This window comes from Chamaea fasciata, unplaced genomic scaffold (genome assembly GCF_029207755.1).
Source record: "Chamaea fasciata isolate MVZ Bird 193981 ecotype frontalis unplaced genomic scaffold, bChaFas1.0.hap1 SCAF_3, whole genome shotgun sequence".
NCBI lineage: Eukaryota > Metazoa > Chordata > Aves > Passeriformes > Sylviidae > Chamaea > Chamaea fasciata.
In genome coordinates this window covers 72495577-72514932 of record NW_027094088.1, presented here as the reverse complement: position 1 = coordinate 72514932, position 19356 = coordinate 72495577, and the positions used below count along the sequence as shown (strand labels likewise).

The window sequence follows — 19356 nt, the reverse complement described above, 5'->3', positions numbered from 1 at the left end:
ATTTTTTTGTATTTTTGTTCTGAAATACGAAGGAAGCTGAAGCCTCAAATTTTAACCATATGATGATAGAAAGATGTGAGTTGTGGTGGCAGAATTATTGATTTAGGTTTGTGTAAATTGGAAATATTTCACCTTGATTAAAATCATTGGCAGCCTAGCTATTTTTTCAAGAACAGGTTACCTCTTAAAATAGTCAATTCATTTGGAAAATACATGTTTTAATACTTTGAAACTGCCTTGCTCAATAATTTAAATTAATTCTCTTCTGTCCAAAAAAAAGTTAACCAAAAAAATATTTCATGTTTAATGATCTCTCTATATCCAGCGATATGTTCTTGACAGCCTTGACAGACCTGATCTCAATAAAGCATGTTTTGAAGCCCAGACATAAATAGAAAATAAATGAAAATGAAAAAGGTTTTCTTGTATATACTGTGATCTACTTGTTCTACTTGTTATTACTGTTAGTATTTCTGAGAGAAAAAAACCTCAAAGATAAACTCTTTCAGAATAATTTTAAAATAAATTTCTCAATGAATTAATAGATTGAGTTATTTAGTCTATTTGAACAGCATAAAGAATTATTTCAGGATATAATCTCTTAGAAATGATATTTCTTTCTGGAGTGGCCAGGCCCTTAATGTTATAATACTCATTGTTCCTGTGGCGAAACAGTAATCTCATCTACAACATCATTTTTGTTTTTCCCTTGAAATCAATTTCTGTCTGGAGAAAAAATTAATCAGTTTTAAGAAGGTTATCTTCTCTCTCTTTTTTCTTTCTCGGTGTTTTCTTTAAGTGATTCTAAATTCAACTTTTTAAAGACTGTCAACTTCTCTTTGTTGGTACCGCCTCCTATGCATAATTCCAAGATTCCAAAAGCAAATGACACAGCTGGGAAATCCACAGCATCTCTTGCCTTTGAAGTACATACAGGAACAACTCTTAGCTATGAGAAACTATCAGTCTTAAAGAAGCAGATTTTATATCTGCTGGACCTCAAAAGCCAACTGGTGGGTTTTGAGGTAGGGGGAGAGGAGCCTTTTGAAAGGAAGTAGTTGCTTGACCTTAGGAAGAGGTTCTCTCCTGTCATAGGATAAGACAAATATTCACTTGTGAGTTGTGAGACTGGAGCTGAATATAATGGTTCAACTAAGATTTAGAAATTGTGTTGTATGGCTTGTGCCATTTAAGACTTAATTTCAAATCATTAAAAAGAAGGCAATGAAGACTAAATATTTGTTACTGTTTATGTCTGTTTCTTCCATTTGATCTGTGATTCCTTAATGTAGGATGGATTTAATTCTTAATTCCTTTCTCCTTTGTTTCTCTTTTAATCACCCACATTTTACACTCCTTTATTGAATGCTTGTTTAGGATGATAATGTATGCCTTTTTAATGATGATTTTAGAGCTATGGATTTCCTTTATTGGAATGGACAATTCCCCAAAGGGCATCCTGGTCAAGAAAACAATATGTTGGTATAGCAGTAACAGCTGTTTTTAATTGATAAAAATAATATTTTTGGGAGATTCATATTTGTTTTATGTATTTTTATTATTGTTGTAAACATGGATACAAAGAGAGTTGATACTTTTATTATAAAGAGGAAGAAAAGGTAAAAGCATGCATAAACTAGGTCTGGATACTTCTCCAATAAATTATGAGGGCTTTCCAATATGTCAAAGTCCTGCAAGATTGTAGGTTGGCTCTGAGGGAAAAATGATTTCGTGTATCTATTTACTATTTATATTTCTAAAAATGTGTCTATGTCCTTAAATATTAGGGCTCAGTTGTACGAATTTTCTAAGGAATTGTTAAAATTTTGTGATAATAAAGGAGACACATCTTATCTTGTTTCGAGCTAGAAAAAATAAATTGTGTCCATGGTCTTCATCTCCTCAGTGTGGGATGTATCTTCTAGAGTAAAAACAAATGGTAAAAGCTGCACGGTTATTTGACATTCTGCAGCCGGTAAAAGCCCCTGTTAACTCTAGTGTCACTCCCAGAGGTATGCTAGAGGCCAATACTCCAAGTGCACAGTTCAGATGCCCCTGGACAGCACCATTATGTCCAACTCTATTCAAACCCCCATGTTTCTACCGTGTATGAAGAAAAACCATTTATGTAATTGATCTGTGTAAGAGTAGGTGCAGTCTTCCACACCGTTCTTCTGTGCCTTTCAATCCACAGATTAGCTGCCTTCCAAAAATTAATATGAGGTGTCCCTGCCTCTAAGGATGGGGTTGTAACTAGATGATATTTAAGGTTCCTTCCAACCCCAACTATTTTATGATTCTATGAGATGCATAAAATAGATATTTGTGTTTGGTCTGGACCCAATTTGATTTGAGATTGGGTGGTATGAAGGTGGTACAGGGGAAGTCAGTGCTTGTTTAGAGCCCAATTTGAAATAAGAGAGAAAATTTGGAATCCCAGTCTCCCTTTGTAGTAATCTAAGAGATTGCTAAGAACAGCCATAAGTTGGTTGTCTTCCTCATAGAGGCATTCTTCCTATATTCTCAGAGAAAGAACAGCTGTATATCTTATTCCTAATTTGAGAAAAGGCATAAATTTTTTTATGCACTTTGGGTGGTGACTAGACCCCTAATCCATGCTTTATGATGCAGAAGCGACTTAGTCCGGGAAGATAAATCTGTGCAGTCCAACCATTGCTCCTCATGTCAGACTGAGCCTCAGACCTGTGTTGTTCAGACCTGTCTCATGTTCAGGAGTCCGTCATGTGGAATGCAAGATTGCTTGGCACAAGAGAAACTAGAGATTGTGCCATGCTGAAAGGTACAGAGAGACTTCTAGAGGGACATGATCAGTAACAGGGGAGTGAGTAAAGATCTGGTTGGGTACAGTGTAATAAGGAAGACTCAAGACTGTACAAGTAAGATGAAATAGATGAATAAACTAGAAAGGTTAATTCTACCTTGACTCGTAAGAAGAGATGCACTGTTTTACAGTGGGGGTATGGTAATAGAAATAAAAATGAACACAGAAGGGGCAAAGGTTTTAATATTATAATAAAGCCTCTGCCCTAGTAGTATTTTATGGAGTAGGTATTATGGCACTAAATAGATGAGTTTTTTCTTTCAGGGATCTAGAAATGTGTCAGCCCTTTTTTTTTTTTGTGGATCTCTGTTTTAATACTCTTGCTTTCAGTTTCATGATTTAAATTTTTTTTCCATTAAACATTAGCTACTTTCTGCTTCTTTCTATGATTTAATTTAATTGTTTTTCTATCTCTCAAGACTTTTTTTTTAATATAGCCCAATCTATTTTACAGACAAAAAGCTGTAATGGGGCTCTAAAACATTTTTGTTGCTAAAAAGATAAATATTGCTTCCTTTGATAATTTTAAATGGAAAAGCATATTCCTTTTAACTAAAATTTCATGTTAAAAAGCAAATACAGAAACAAACAAAATGGCAGCAATCACTCCCCCGCAAAAAAACCAAAACAACACAACAAACCAAACCACTTAGCAGGATGTGATGAGAGGCTAGTTACTTTTTTCTCCCCCTTAAAGTAATTTATGGTCTCTTTGTTAATTAAATTCCACTAAACTGTCCCTGGACACTAATTAAATGCCTTCAGATTTACTGATTTGCAACAGTCAATTGTCTTTAAGAAAGAAAAGTGGAAAAATGACAATATGTTCATCAGCTGCATGTCCTAATGGATTTAACTGGTTTCAAAAGAGTAACTTAATTTCAAGTACATACTCTAATCACTGTGCTAAAGAAAACAGACTAAAAACCTGTAAATAAGTTTGTGACTCTCAGAAAATTAAAAAAAGGAAAAAAATGCATGAATAGTTAGATGATAGGATTTTAAATTATAGTGGCACTTGTATAGATATCAATATATTGATACTTTTATATATCAACAGAACAAGTTGATATAAACAGGGTTCTGGATAATTTTTCTTAATTAACTCTTGTTTTGGTCTTGAGTGAATGAGTAAAAACACCAAAAATCTGTTACATCTATGAACAGAAGCCAAAGTAAATGCTGAAAAATTACTTCAGAAATAAAAATGTTGTGTGTTGGTCTTTACTTCTGAATCCTGTACCTTATTTGAAATGGGGGAAGTTGAAAGATGTCATTTTGTTGATATATTCACTCTGGTATGCAGGTCGCATTGATTTGTAATAAAATGACAATTTCTCTCTTAGGACCAGTATTAAAATTCCCATTATCTAATTCCCACAGTATTTAGTGTTATTTTGGCCTCACCTTGATTGTGTGAGCAGTTCTGGCCCCTAAAATTAAAAAATATATTATTAAGGTACTTCCATGTGTCCTGAGTGGGCCAACAAAGGTGGTGAAAGGGCTGGAAGGCATGATGTCCTATCAGGACTTTGGGCATGTGTAGTTTGGAGGAAAAGAGATTGAAGGGTGGCCTCATTGCTCTCTGCAGCCTCCTGAGGAGGAGAAGCAGAGAGAGAGGTGCTACTCTCTTCTTCCTGATATCCAGTGACAGAACATGTGGGAATGGCTCAAAGTCTTGTCAGGGGAGGTTCAGACTTGAAATTAGGAAATATTTACCTATTTATTTATTAAGAGGCTGGTCAAACACTATAACAGACTTCCTAGAGAGGTGGTTGATACCCCAAATTGATGGGTGTAGGTGCCTGTCTGCATTTGTGAGGCATTTGGACAACGGCTTCAATTTACTTTTACTTGTTCAGGCCTGAAATGGTCAGGTATTTGGACAAGATGATTGCTGTATGTCCCTTCCAACTGAATTATTCAATTCTATTTTTCTAAATAAGAAATATTATCTGACTTCCAGATATCTTACATCTTGTGGTTTGTTATGGTTGGGTTTTTTCATTTTACCCTGTACTATGAGTGCTGAAGGACAGCCACTTTTGCAGTTTATATAATTTTAAACCAAGGGGAATAAATATCTTGTGGGTGACATGGATGTGGGATGACCACAGGTGGAAAATGTTGCTAAAGGATTAAGGAGAAAAAGCTTCTAAGTGATTCAAAGTAAATTTTGGCTAGGGTCAAAGTTTCTCTTTAAGGAGAATATACATAGTGCACTGTAAAGATGAGAAAAAGTGTTTAAGATACTTGAGAGAACTGGCAACTGAGATGACAAAGAGATGGGTTGGTCCAAAAAGGCCTGGTTCATTCTGCTTCTAGATAAATGAATTAAGCAACATCTCAATAAAATAGTAGTCTATTCTAAGAGAGAAGGAATAAGAGTTGAGAATGCTGTATTTTAAGGTTTGAAACTGGTGTAATAACAGTGCATTTCATCCCAATTTATAAGACAAGACTTAAATTTTGGTGACCTATAACAGAAGTTTATAAACTGATGTGGCAGGCGTGAAGTAGAATATATTTCAGTTTTGAAACATTGATATTTTTGAAAGGCGAAGTTTGTTCAAGAATAGATGACAGGCAGAAATAAGATGAAATTTCTCCAAGATAATTTGGGGTGCTCAGTCACAGTAAAGTAGGAAACATCTGCTGGGAGCAGATGTAAAAATGCACAAAGGAGTATTATTGCTATTTACAATGCTGTGGACAAAGATTCAAAACAATCACTAAGCCATTAAAATTAAGCAGACAAGGCTTTTTCCCATCCTTCTAGAATCATCTAACAAAATTGACCACAGGCAATGTTTTAATATCAACAAATATCTCAAACTAGGTGTTCATTGGGAAAGGAAGTATAGAAGGACACAGCTGTTAAAACAATCTCAGAAAGAAGTAATACATGTTGACTTCTTCAGTACTGAAAAGACTTGTGATATTTCTGAGACTGACTCAATGCTTGAGAATGAGAAATATTGGTTTATAATTAAGAAAGTTCAAAGGAGAAAAATGTACTAAACAGAATTCAAAAAAGTGGGGAGATTTTTATGGTTGTCCCATGCAGGGTCAAGAGTTAGACTTGAATGATCCTTGTGGGTCCCTTCCAAGAGAGTATTCTATGATTCCCTGATGATTAAGTGAATATTTTTAAAACTTTAATTTCTCCCAACAGAATTAGTTGGATTCTAAAATGAAAAGTAAATTATATCCAACTTGGTTAAAAAGAAGAAAAAATTATCAAGGAACCTAAGTTTTCAAATCACTAGAGCAATAGAGTTCTGAAAAACTTTAAAATGTGGTGGTCTTCGATTAATAATTACCTTTGACAACATATGGATGGTAGACAAAATTTGAGAAGTTTGGGTAAAGTAGGCAAGCTCAGGTTCATCCCAACTTTGATATTTGTCCAAATTTTGAAGTACACTTATCCTGGTTCCTTTTGTTTAATTTACATCTAAATCATCTACCTATTCCAAACAACTTCCTTCCTAACTTGGAACCTGCTTGAAATTGTGTAGAATAAAGTGAAGTTGTGGTATAAATTAGTTAGTTGGGTTTTGTTTTGTTGGTTTTGGTTTGTTTTTGTTATTGTTGGTTTGGGTTTTTCTGTTTTGCTTTGTTTTGTTTGGTTTTTTGTCATTTTATTTGGTTGGTTGGTTGGGTTGGGTTAGGTTGTTTTTTTTGTTTGTTTGGTTTTTTTGTTCTGTTTGTTGTTGTTTTAAATAGAACAGTTAACTGAATTTCTGGGAAAAAGAGCCCCGTTTACTTGTAAGCACTAAAAATGTCTTGAAGTGTTATGTTTGCTGAAACTGTGAGGTTTCCTTTATCAAAAGCAAATAATGTAAAACTTCCTTCTTTGCCAGGTCAGTGTGCCTTGTGGGGAAGGAAAAAAAAAACAGTTGATGTAATACATACTGAATTAAGAAAGCCAAAATATTCAAGTTGACATTCATATATGCAAATTAGAACCATTGGTACTTTATGCTAGTGTCAAATGGATGCAAACAAAGAGTAATAAACATAGATAGATTGGTTACAGTTTACTGAAAATATGGACTTGTAAGGTTAATTTTTTTTGTGTGAAGAGCATATAAATTACACATGCAGGTGACAATCTGAGAAGTTACAATAGTCTAGTGTAAAAGCATTGTAATAGTTCTCTCTCAAGCATAAGGCTTGGTCACATTGTCGATAAGCCAACAATGGCAATATGAGAAAGAAAACATAAGACTGAACTCAGATGTCAGATCTGAAATTCCATGTGTAAGAAATTCCTAGGTAATTAAAATTTTCATCTGCATTAAAAAAAAAGTCACATTTTATTACGTTGCTCTTTGAAGCATATCTCAAGAAAGATGAGGGTTCTTGATATCAGAGGTAAAGGAAAATATGACCTGGGAGAAGAAGACTCTAAGAGCATTATTTTTCTGTAGGGGAAATGATCAAAAAAGTCTCGCAAAAGGAAACAAATAAACTATGCTTCATGTTAGAGAATAGTTAGACACATGTTTAAAACTATAGGAGAAAGGATTCAGGTGGGAACATTCAGGTTAAAATAAAATAGCAGGTGTCCTTGAAAGGCTATGGAAAATCCACCTCACAAGTTTGGTGGTTGGTTGGTGTTTTTTCTGGGTGGTGTATTTTTTTTTTTAATTATTATTAACTTTTATACTTTCATTTTTTCAACATCAGTGTTTTCATAATGATCTTCCTAGACAGAACAGAACAGAACAGAAAAAGAAAAGATAGGTAAGGGTGACGTTCAAAGGTCTCTATCAGGACTGTTAACTACCACTGGGGCTGACTGATGTCTCTGTCGTATGTGCAGAACCATTAAACTATAAATGAATATTAAGTTACTCCACTGTCATTGATACTGATTTCTCAAATTTGATTTATATTTATATTATGTATAGATGAAAACTGCATCTGTGTGTACTTTTGTATATTTATAATGTTTTGACTTGTGCAGTTTTAGCTAGCATTTATTCTGGTTCTATGAAGCAGATGCAGAATTCAGACTACTGGTTGCTTGTGAAGGGCTAGGTGGGTACCTTTACTGCAAATAAATGAATTTGTGGACAAATAACGTCAAAGTTTGGGGTGGTATAGCTTAGTACAGAATGTTAAATGGAACTAGGCTGGTTCACTTCTAATTTAATTTCTAATTAATTATAAATTAATAGTTATTCTGTGTTGCTTTTCTGGAATGGACGAAATGAGCATCTAAAGGAAGATTATATTTGCCGATGTGAAAAAAGCAGACTTGAAGTTTCCCATGCATATATGCTAGAATGGCATGTAGTTCTGTTCCACATCATTTCAGTCACCAGTTCAGAGAGGCTACAGCCTTTGTAACACTTTTATTGAATATTTTTATTGAAGACAATAGACTTTTAAGACTTCTTTAATAAATTAAAATTTGATAAAATTATAATAATTAATAGCACTAATAATTTGGACAATGAAGAAATATTATCCTGAATGATTACGTATTCCATAGTGTCTTTTAAATACAGAGTGTTTCATGTGCCGTGCACAGTAGTTTCAAGTGAAGATTCAATTAGTAATTCTGTGCTAAACCTAATTGTGGTTTTTGAATGTCATTGGTTGGTGCATTCCTTTGCTGAGTCAGTTATTGCACATTTATTCTGTAAAGTTCAGAAATATTTTTCTAGTGTTTTATGAATATATCAGTAGTATGGAGGATGTTGTGAAGTTAAAATTTCACTTTCAAACACTTTTTGTCTTTATGCAGATGTTAGCTTTTACTTTAGTTAGTTGTCTGAAGAAAAAGAGTTGAATTCTGTTATTCTTTTCTGGTAAATGGGCCTGTAATTGCTCTTTGAGGATAATTTTAATTAATCTAATTAAATAGATTTTAATTATATTTTTGAAAGCAAAGTAAATGTTAACAAATTAACAAAATGCATGATTCTAGCTCATCTTTCTGGAAAGCATGTTACTACAGGTCTCACCCATATTTCGGCCAATAATTGAATTTGGACTTACTGCAACAAGACTCAGTATTACAAAAGCAAATCTATGAATTTAAAATAAATAAATTTTAAAAATCCATAAGGTACTTTATAATGTTTTTCTATAGGCCCAAGGAACAGAGATGGAGGTAATATTTCCTTAAGTTATAACAATGAACATATTCCAAATAGTGCTGTAAGTTGTTTTGCTTTTGTGGGTTTGAAAAAACCTAAGAATTAAAATCTTACAGAAAATTGCCTAGGGAACTTCTGATCAAAAGACTTGTTTCTTTTATAAAGACTGGAATTTTTATTATCATGTCCAGATACAGAAATATGGGGTAGGAAAACTAAGTGAAAAATGAAAAGAGGAAAACAGACAAGAACAGTTTTGCATTCTTGTATGGGGCATACACTTAAGATTTATCCAAACTGAAGTACAGATTTACTCTTATATTAGTATTGCATATTTTGTCCTCTAGTTGGGAGAACACTCTGAAATATAGTTGTGTCATCAGTCCCTTTGTGAATTGCTCTGCGTCACTCTCAGTTCAAATATTACTGCCTTAATTCATTTCAGCTTCAATTACAGAGTTTTCTTCTCTCTTGCAATCATACCAATTCCTTTTTTTTTTTTTTTTTTTAAGCAAAAATGAAACTGCTTTTGTTTCCAAGAATAAATGTGCTGAGCTGGTATAAATTCCATCTGAAGAAGTTCATTTATGCATCTTTTCAAGCAAAGTCCATTTTGATTTAGAGTAGACAATGTTGTTTATTTACCTATGTATACTTTGATACAATAGTAGTAATTCTGTTGTATGTCTAGGTATTACTAACTTGTTCTTCTGCTTCCTTTATCATTGATTCTGACATCTTTGACAAAATCTTTTATCCTTTTACTGTTGTATAGTTATTTTTTTTCACTCTTCACCTTCATTAAACTGCACTGCTCATAGATCAGCCACTCAAGAGACCATATTTCATACAATTATGATAATTATTTTGAAATGCCCAGGACTGTTAATTCTTATTGCTGTCACCATCATAATACTGAATTAATGATAAAACTTTATGAAAATGTTCAAAAAAGCATGGTTAGAAAACAGAATAGCAATAACATTTCAAATAAGGCATATCATAATAGAGCATTTGACATATATAAGTGTCAAATGTAACTGGAGACTAGAAAAATATGTCAAATCTTTATTAATAAGGCATAATGTTGTCTTAATTTTCAGCATTTCCTTCAATTATGTTATTTTTTCTTACATTTTCACCCATTAGATGCCAAGGTGAGGAAAGGATGGCAGGACTCTGAGTTTTTTATTTTTTCTCTAGCTGCTGAATGTTGCATCTGATAAGTACTCAGGTGGCATGAAAAAAGTTTTCATCTTAGTATGGTGATCTTCAAGATCAAAACTGTTCCATGAACTGAAGGTCTTTTATGAACTTTAGTAGCACATTGATTCTCTCTTGTGGAACTATGTGGGATGGGGTAGTGGGCTTTTTCCACTGCAGTACTGCATAGCCTTTATTAGAAAAGAATTGTTACTGGAAATAAGCTGAATTGGGATTGGCTATTTGTAACTATAAAAGACGTTTGCACCCATGCTCTGATGTGCTTGCTTAGCATATTTAAGGAAAACAATAAAGCTGATTATTGCCTTGCTCTTCAGTTACAGCTGGTTATGCTGAAACAGCAGTACAATGGATTTAACATTCTGATGGTAAGACAGAAAAATTAAGTGATACGTACAGTATCAGAATAGAAATCTTGACTGTCTATGGAGTTAAACCTGGGTCCATGGTTTTCTTGTTCAGTGATTTTTTTTTAACCCTATAGCTAATCTGTTCTATATATGGTATTTTAGTAATCCCAACTTCGATATTAGTCATGAATATAATTTTAAAAACTTCTGCTTTTCTGTACTAGGTAATTGTTTAAAAATTACAATTTTTTTAGACTAAAAGAAAGGGGGATTGGGATTTTAGGGTTGTTTTTATTTTTCTGGCCTAGTCTAGACACTTATAAATTTTTCACAATGATGAGGTTTGTATTTCAAATGTATATACATACATGCACAGACGTATAAGTAAAAATATAGCTCTGCCTTTTTTTTTGTTTGGTTTAGAAGGGAGAGTTTTTCTCACATACTGAGAACTGGAACAGGCTGCCCAGGGAGGTGGTGGAGTCACCATTCCTGGAAGTTTTCAAAGAAATTGCTTTGCACTTGGTGCTCTGTTTGAGTTGGCATGGTGGTCGCTGGTCAAAGGTTGGGCTCTATGATCTTGGATAATGTTTCTATGATTCTATTCTATTGCACAGTCTAGGAAAAAAAAGTCAGAAAAAAAACTAAAGTCAGAAAGTCAGACTGAAACATTTTCTCTGATTACTGACACTGCTACCATCCAAGAGATAGTTTTTGAAAATATTTTCAGTAGGATATAATGTAACTTTTATTTGCCCTCTCATACTCAGTGGTCCAGAACTGGCTTTTCAGGGTGATTAAACTTTTAGATAGTGTTATGCTCAAAGGAATTATATTATCTAAAACCCCCACCCTTTACTTCCCTTCTCCTCAGGAATCCCAACTAATGATCAAATGTTTTTTTTTCCTAAAGCATAAACTGCTGCAGTGTAAATTCTTTAAATGTGTTTGTATAGCCAAAAGGCCACATATGGGAAATGTGCAACTTGAAATGAACTTCTTAATATATGATAGATCATGTCAATACAATCTAAGATTGTTCCAATTTATAAACAGGGGTTCTTTAGTATCCCTGAGGAAGACTTTGGTGAATAGTTGCACTGTATGGTTTGAGAAGGAGATAGAGACATAGGTATAGATATCTGGACATTGTGCTTACTTTATACACCTGCACTTTTTCCCCCAGTAAGAAATCATGTCATACGAATACACCTCCAAAATTCATTTGAGCAAATATTACTATTATAATGGATGAGTCCTGTGTATTGGCTTGCCCTCATGAATCTAATTTTTGAATTTTCGGCTAAAGACATTTGAAACAGAACAGCTATATTTTTGACAAAGGGTTTGTTAAATAGAATTTTCTTTGTCAAAAATTCTTTTGAAGTCAGTTACCAGACACATCTCTTTCTTTTTACTGATACAGTACTATCGTTTACCTTGTAGAAGTCACGTTTAACAGCAAAATAAGTCCACATAATACTAGATATTCTTGAACTATTCTTCATGTCACTGCCCCTAATCATAGCACATTTTAAATGTTGCAAGTTTCAAATTACATCAGACTCTAATACTTTATTATTTGTAAAATATGTACATGCATACACGTGTACTATTCTGATTGGTCTTCAATCCTTAAAATACAAGATTGAAAAATCCTGCTAAAATGTTGGACTCTAAGGCTACTAATAAGAAGCTGCATTAATTATGTTTACAGTGAAAAGACTTTTTTTTCCAGACTTCATATCTTAGAACCTTTTCCATTAAAGACACCATTGCTACTGTATCTAAATGGGATTAAATATTAGTGATGATCATTTTAAGGACGCTTTACACTGCTGGAATTGAGTGAAATGATCTTAATGCAGTAAAAAAAGCTTAATATGAATAAATATGAAAAGTCCATCAAGCTGTCTTTTTCCTTTGTTTCTATTTCTTCTGTGCTTTTCTTAATGGTGTTGCTGTATTAGATATAGCAGCACAAAGAACACAGAACAGCCCACTGTTTGAGAGCCAGTACTAGCTAGTGCAATTTCTTTTTAATCCTTTCACTAGAAATGATTTTGTTTTCAGTTGAAGATGATAAAACTAAACTTTAGAGTTCATGGGTAATCTCTGTGAGTCATTTTACAGCAATTAACTGTTCCAGTTGATGCGAAACATTCTATCAATGCCAATAAACCAGCATTCTCTTCTCTTCTACCCATACCCCTTTCAAAGACATTGGGCTTTGACAAAATGAGATTTTTCTGAGATATAACCAACAAAGTGGGCAGGGGACTGTCAGGGAAGGAGAAGAGTACAGAGAGGTGTGAGAAGAAACAACTTCTTAAAAATAAAAGGACTGTTTTCTAGTGGCTCTGCAAAGCAGTATATTACTAGTTCTGAAATTTTTGATGTGGTGAAGATAAGGAGTAGCCTTTAAAAGAGCATTAGTGTTTTCTTACAGAAAAAGGTCGATGTGTTCAGCCTATTGCAAAGTGCACTTGCTTGCATTCTTCCTGTGCAGCACAAAGGCAGCATTAATGGAAATGATAAATAGTTTGATGAGCAGGCCAGGTGGCGTAGCAATGGCCCACAAGACTGCTGAGCTGGAGACAGGTTTTAAAACAAACTTGGGGCTCTTGCTTCCTGGACTGGTTGAAGTTGAACATGTCGAGGAGGTAATGTGATTGATCTCTTTGGAGGAAGATGCCAGCTGGAGAGCTCACAAACTGCTCCTTCAGGATTCTCCTTAACGATGAATTGATGGCAGCTTCTGAAAAGAGTTACTCACACCGCACTCTTCCCAGCCATTCAGAGGTAGGGCTCTATCACAGGGGCTGCTAAAAGAAGGAATTGAGAGTTTAAGGGGACAGGAAAAAGGTGTCCCTTGTGAAAGAAAATGCAGGAAGTACATTCCCAAAATGCAGCTATTATTTCTCAACTCCTGTAAAATAGATGTTTTTTTAGGGTCTTATACACACAAATGGTTGTATTAAAATCCTAATAAAATAAGAGGTCACCTTTTCATCCGAGGCCTGCAATTCATATTATATTTTAAATCAATTATTTTAAAATTGTACTGGACTAATGCTCAATTAAAAATATTCTAGATCTCCTCAAAATCATGGTGAACAAAAGGGCTTGTTTTTTTCTTAGCTTCATAGTCCTTGTAACTCTTGAATTACATTTCTCCCTTCATTGGAGGTTCTGGTACCTTATCTTCTGATAAACTGCATGCATGTCCCTTTGAAACTTCCCCTTGCTGTTTCAGAAACTTTTCTTTTTCAGTATATGACAGCTTGTGACTTTTATCCGGCATAGCCAGCTTCTTATGACATTTCCTCTATTATCAGACAACAGCAATGAAACTTACTATGGTATTAACAGTAGCTCAAGAATTTTAGTCAATCTGTAAATATGTTTGTTTGACCTAAAAAACCCCAATATGCACAAAGGATAGAAGGGTAGAAATTGAGTCCAGACAAACTGCACATAGTAGGAACAAATGATCTTTGAGTATTAAGAAATCTCAATCATGGAAATGGAGAAAGTGAAATAATAGAGCAAATTTTGATAAGATCTGAAAATGAAAGCAAACAATTGATTTGTCTGACTTTACTTGATGTATTCAGGAGTAAATGTTAAAGAGACTAAACAAAGTAGAACTCATTTTTTGTTACTCCAAGACATTGGTTTTACTGTGAAAAGCCTTTTACTTATGATATCTGATAGCTGTGAAAAATTGAACTCCAAACACATTGTTACTATAAGGATAGGGGCACAATTTATTTATATCCTATGTGCATTGCCTGATTAGTCCTCAACTGTGTAAGGTTCTGATCCCCTGGATCTTTTTTGGCCATTGCTACTGCAGAAACTAGTCCTGCAGAAGTCAGGATGTTAGGGTGTTCAGGGGAAGAGAAGATCAGTGGCAGCTAGGAGTTGGGAAGCAGTTATTGTCCATAGATGAACTCGAGCGCTACAGTTTACATGCAGGACCTTGTTCTTTTGGTTTATATCTTTCCAGTGCTTAATTTTTAATTTGGTTACAAATAATCACCCACTGTTCAATATTTAATCTAGAAAGTTTTGTTTGTGAATGGTGATGATTTTGTTTGTTTGTTTGTTTTTAGATGAATTATTCTGTTCCTCAGGAAATTCTTTTGGTGGGTTTTACTTTTCAGTAAAACTAATTTATTCTTTGCACACTTTTAAAACCACAAATACTACATCCCAAATGGTAGATACAGTGTAGAAGGAAACCTCTAGCCTTTAATTAGTATTCAAAAGAGCTAGCTTTTGAAGTGTGATCCAGAACTAGAAACTATTTACTTGCTCTCAGTTCCCACTAATGCCTGAATGGGGAAATCCTTCTCCTTAACATCTTACATTTTAGAAATAAAAAGTACCAGAGTAAGGTATGCTCAGCACTGTCTGATTTTTTTTTTTTTCTTTTTTTTTTTTTTTTGTTCTGTGAGGTGTTTCTCTGCAGCAAGGAGCTGTAGGGTAACTGTGGCAGTGGTACTTTCCACCTGTGACACACCTTCACAGTAGCACCCCACACCGTGCACTCTCCACAGAGTCACATGTCTCCTCTCCCTTGCAAGTGAGGGTTTTTTTTTTCCCCAGAATCATCCTGTTGAGAGCCCAGCAAGCTGGAAGCTGCTGAATATCTGCCAGTAAAGAATTTATTCCTTATAGTGGGTGGCCAAGTGGACCACTGAAGTGAGTCATTTAGTAGACTGGAGCACGTTTTTTTCCCTGCCTTAATCCATCTCAACTTTACAAACGCTGGTGGCTGGAAACATGGTGAAATTTATGTTAAAATCTTAAAAATGGAAATATGAACTCACTGTAACTATTACTAAAATTAAATATTCTGCTACATGTAGAAACTATGAAGAATATTCCACATTAAAAGTTTAAAGTTGCTTTTTATTTCAAATTGATGAGGACAGGAGAAAAAACATAGCTTTGAAAACCCTGGAATTTACTTATGTCTCAGATTTAATTTATCTTAAAATATATTTTGAGAAATCTCACTGGTTACTATTTGTAATTGACAGTTATTGAAGGCATAAATACTTCTTCATGTGCTTGCCTGCACATCTGTACTGCCCCAGCACTGAGGTCCAGTCAGTGCATTGAAGAGATGTGCATCTACAGGTTTTCTTCCCCATATTCTCACACTCAGGTTCCTTTGGTAGTTTTCTACCTTTTGTACTGCCTTCCAATGCAGTACTTTTTTGCACATCACTTCTCTATCAGATGCATGGGTAACCCAGAAGGCAGACACCATCATAGCATTCTCCTTGCCAGCCTTTTCTTGCTCTAGCTCCTGCATCTGTAAATATTCTATTTCAAATTTTAGTGTGATTTTTGCTTTCACAGAGGTAGTCCAATAATGATAAGATTTATGAAAATTACAATATATTTTTTTAATTCTTGAACAGCCCAATTAGGACCTTTTCGGACTGATGTTCTTGGGTAATGCTTTAGAACAGAACAAAGCTAGGAAGTTTTGGAATTCTTGGGTTCTACCAACTGAAGTAGGGCATGGAGCCAATAGCACCAAGGTTATGGGTTCAACCCCTGTATGGGCCATTCAGTTAAGAGCTGGACTTGATGGTCTTTGCGGTTCCTTCCAACTCAGAATATTCTGTGATTCTCAAATGAATTAAACTGTATGTTTATTTCATTAGGGTATTGGAAAACATTTACTTCAAAAACTCCTGTAGCAAGAAAACACTTCTTGCCATTCTGTCACAAGTCTTGGACCTATAGCAAAAGACCAAAACTGTATTGTATTGGTGAAAGCAATGGGTATAGATCAAGGGACTTGTCAGTTTGTAGGTTCTTACATTTTTTAATCAAAATTTTGTAATTTAAACTTGCTGCAGAGAAAAGCAACACCCCTTTTCTCCTTTTTTCTATCCCATTTCAAAGTTCTTTGATGGCTTAACTGTCCATCCCACCCCCAACTGTGCAACAAAGGTGATTGGTGTAACACTTGAGAATATGCATAAAACATGCATATTAGGGACTCTGCCCTTTTGGGTACAGAATGCTTTGAAAGAACATTTTGCTCTCAAGAAAGAACAGTCAGTCTTCCCTTTAACATTTGATATATTAAAAATACTCGTTACTTGTACAGAAAACTTGAACATCATGAATCACTGTAAAGTTTCATACAATGAAATTAATTTCAAAGTCACTTCAACAAACATAATAAGTTTTGTTCTGGAGAGGTTTTGATTGCAAAAATGGCGCAGCAGTGTGAAGCTACTTTTGTCCCTTGCTGTTCTTGAAAAGGGGTTCAGTATAGAAATATGAGAACAAATTCATGTGAGAATGTTCTACAGTGCTGAAATGATTCACAACATCATATGTAAACTTGATATATTACTTGGGAGACTGTCTAGTCTGATTAGAAACTATTAGTCTGGGATATGGCTTTAATTGAATTAGAGTAATATGTTCTTCGAAGAGGAGTGTCATAGTTTCATGATAATGCTAGAAGATTTGTCTGTTTTAAGGTAATCCTAAATGAGGCTGCTTACTCTCCATTAATATTAAGGGAAATGGACTTGTTCTAAAGTGTTGGGAGTACAGATACTTAATTTTTCTTTTAAATAGCATTTTTGTGTATCAGTTCCAACCAATTGAGAACAGAAAAAAAAAATCAGGCAACTTTGAATGCTTATAGTATATTCTTCTGCTAGCAGTTCAGGTTCTTGTTTTGATAATTTTCTTTTCTCCTGACTCCTGTTTTCTTTAAGGTCTCATTCGATTACAAGAGCTCATCAAGGCTCCGTCACGATACAACCTAAGACTAAAAATCCGTCAGTTACCAGCTGACACAAAAGATGCAAAGCCATTGCTAAAGGAGATGAAAAGAGGCAAAGAATTCCATGTAATCTTTGACTGCAGCCATGAAATGGCAGCAGGTATCTTGAAACAGGTAATCCTCATTTTGCTTTAGATATCTTAATCTCTTTCATCCGTAATAAATAAAAGTATTATTCAGACCTAATGGTATTTAACAAGCAGGGAAATTGTATGTCAGTTTTACTGAGGCCTAACTGAAAATCAGCCAAGGATTTCAGAGGTAATTTTATTGGTGACACAAATGGTAGATGCTTTAATTATGCTTTTATAAAGAAGGATTTTAATTAATTTATGTTCAGGAGGAACATGAAGGTAAATTAGTCTTTCAGCTATGATACTTTGGAGAATTGATGCTTTAAGCATGGTTTTAAATGCTTGCTTGATGTAATTTTATATATCAAATCTTTATGTATGTATGTATGCATTTTTTATTTATATATCTGGTTTTATTTGAGGCCTCTCGGATGTGTGTTCCTAATCAGATAGTGATATCTGATGTTACCAACAGACCACATTACTGTGTTCCATTGAGAGGACAGAATTTATATCTTAGAGCCATATTCTCTTTGCACTAATAATGGAACTGCAAAACACCCAAGTATATTTGGGTTGATTCTTTGAAAATATTGTGTGCAAGTGAGATGAGTAGGTGAGATGCAGCAGAATTCCAAAGACTTAACTGGCTCAGAGACCATTTTCTATAGTTTTTTAAATTAAGCTATGACTTCCAATTTTGTTGCATAGGAAAAATACCTAAAACTGAAACAATATTCTACACTTCTAATGCATAGCATTTAGTGACTTTAATTCATGTTTATATTATGTTTGCTACAAAACTGTAGGGTATAAATTGAAAACAAAATGTATTTAAGAGCTGGAAATATGCATCTCATTAGAGGTACTTACAGGTATTATTGCGGCTATAATTAAAATTGCTAATACGCCTACATATATAATATAATTTCTTTTCTTTATTGTCCATTGATTGAAAAACTCTTATTAGTCCCTAGTAATTTTAAACCTCTGCTGGTGTTTTTTTCTAAACATAAGCCAGCCTAGTTATTCTAGTTGTTTAGGCCAAATCATTGAACGTACATTTAATTATTTCAAATATTTAAAATCTAAACAATGCAGATGGAAAATGTTTTGGTGGCAATATTAAGCTGGAATACTAACAATAACTCCATCGAGATATGTTACTTACACAGTACCTAGAAGTTTATAGGTGAAAAAACTCTTTCATTTCACAGTATACAACAATGTGAAAAATGTATGAATAGAGGGAAATAGGAACAAAATTAAAAGCACTGTATCTTTAATCATGTCCCAAGACCCAAGAGTGAACATTCAACCTCTTTAAATCAAATTATGAACTGTTTCATCAAAGTACATTGCTCATCCTAAAGATTATATAGAGAAGATACAGAAAAAATTCTTTCATGAATATTTAGATCTTTATATAAGTTCTGTAGATTTTTACTTTTCCATTCAGGTGCTATATTGCAATGCTTTAATAATGCCCAAAATTTGTCGTTTTGAAGCTGAATGTAAGTGCTTGCTGTCGAAACTGACACAAGGGGTGTTGAGAATATTATTTAATGTTAGTATTCCAAATATAGAGTTTATAGGTGATTATTGAAAAAAAATCTTTATATATATCCATATCTGAATTGTTGACTGATTAGTTTTCTTTTCATGGTGATGGAGGGATGAATCTTGGGAGACATGACAAGGAGTTTCACTTTGAGAGGATGATTGGAAAGATTAACGGTGAAACTAGTAGAAGACAACACAAGTTTAAAATAAGGAAAACAAAGTACCTTTAGAACCTAGTGAAAAGGCAACTTCTCTTTGCTGGCCAAAAATATGTAATGAAAAGTAAAAAAAAATCGCATCAATTAGACGAGCATACTTAAATTAAGGTGAATCTCATTGTTATCTACATCACCAG

The 19356-nt window shown here is 34.1% G+C and overlaps 1 protein-coding gene across 5 annotated transcripts in view; it reads left to right on the top strand.

The window, feature by feature from the left end:
- GRIK2 (glutamate ionotropic receptor kainate type subunit 2) overlaps nt 1-19356 on the top strand; it is a 365936-nt gene that overhangs the window by 126528 nt on the left and 220052 nt on the right. For all 5 annotated transcript variants that reach the window (XM_066179492.1, XM_066179493.1, XM_066179494.1 and 2 more), the window contains exon 5: nt 17297-17478. In XM_066179492.1, the coding sequence (XP_066035589.1) occupies nt 17297-17478 (182 nt within the window). The remainder of the gene's footprint in view (nt 1-17296; nt 17479-19356) is intronic.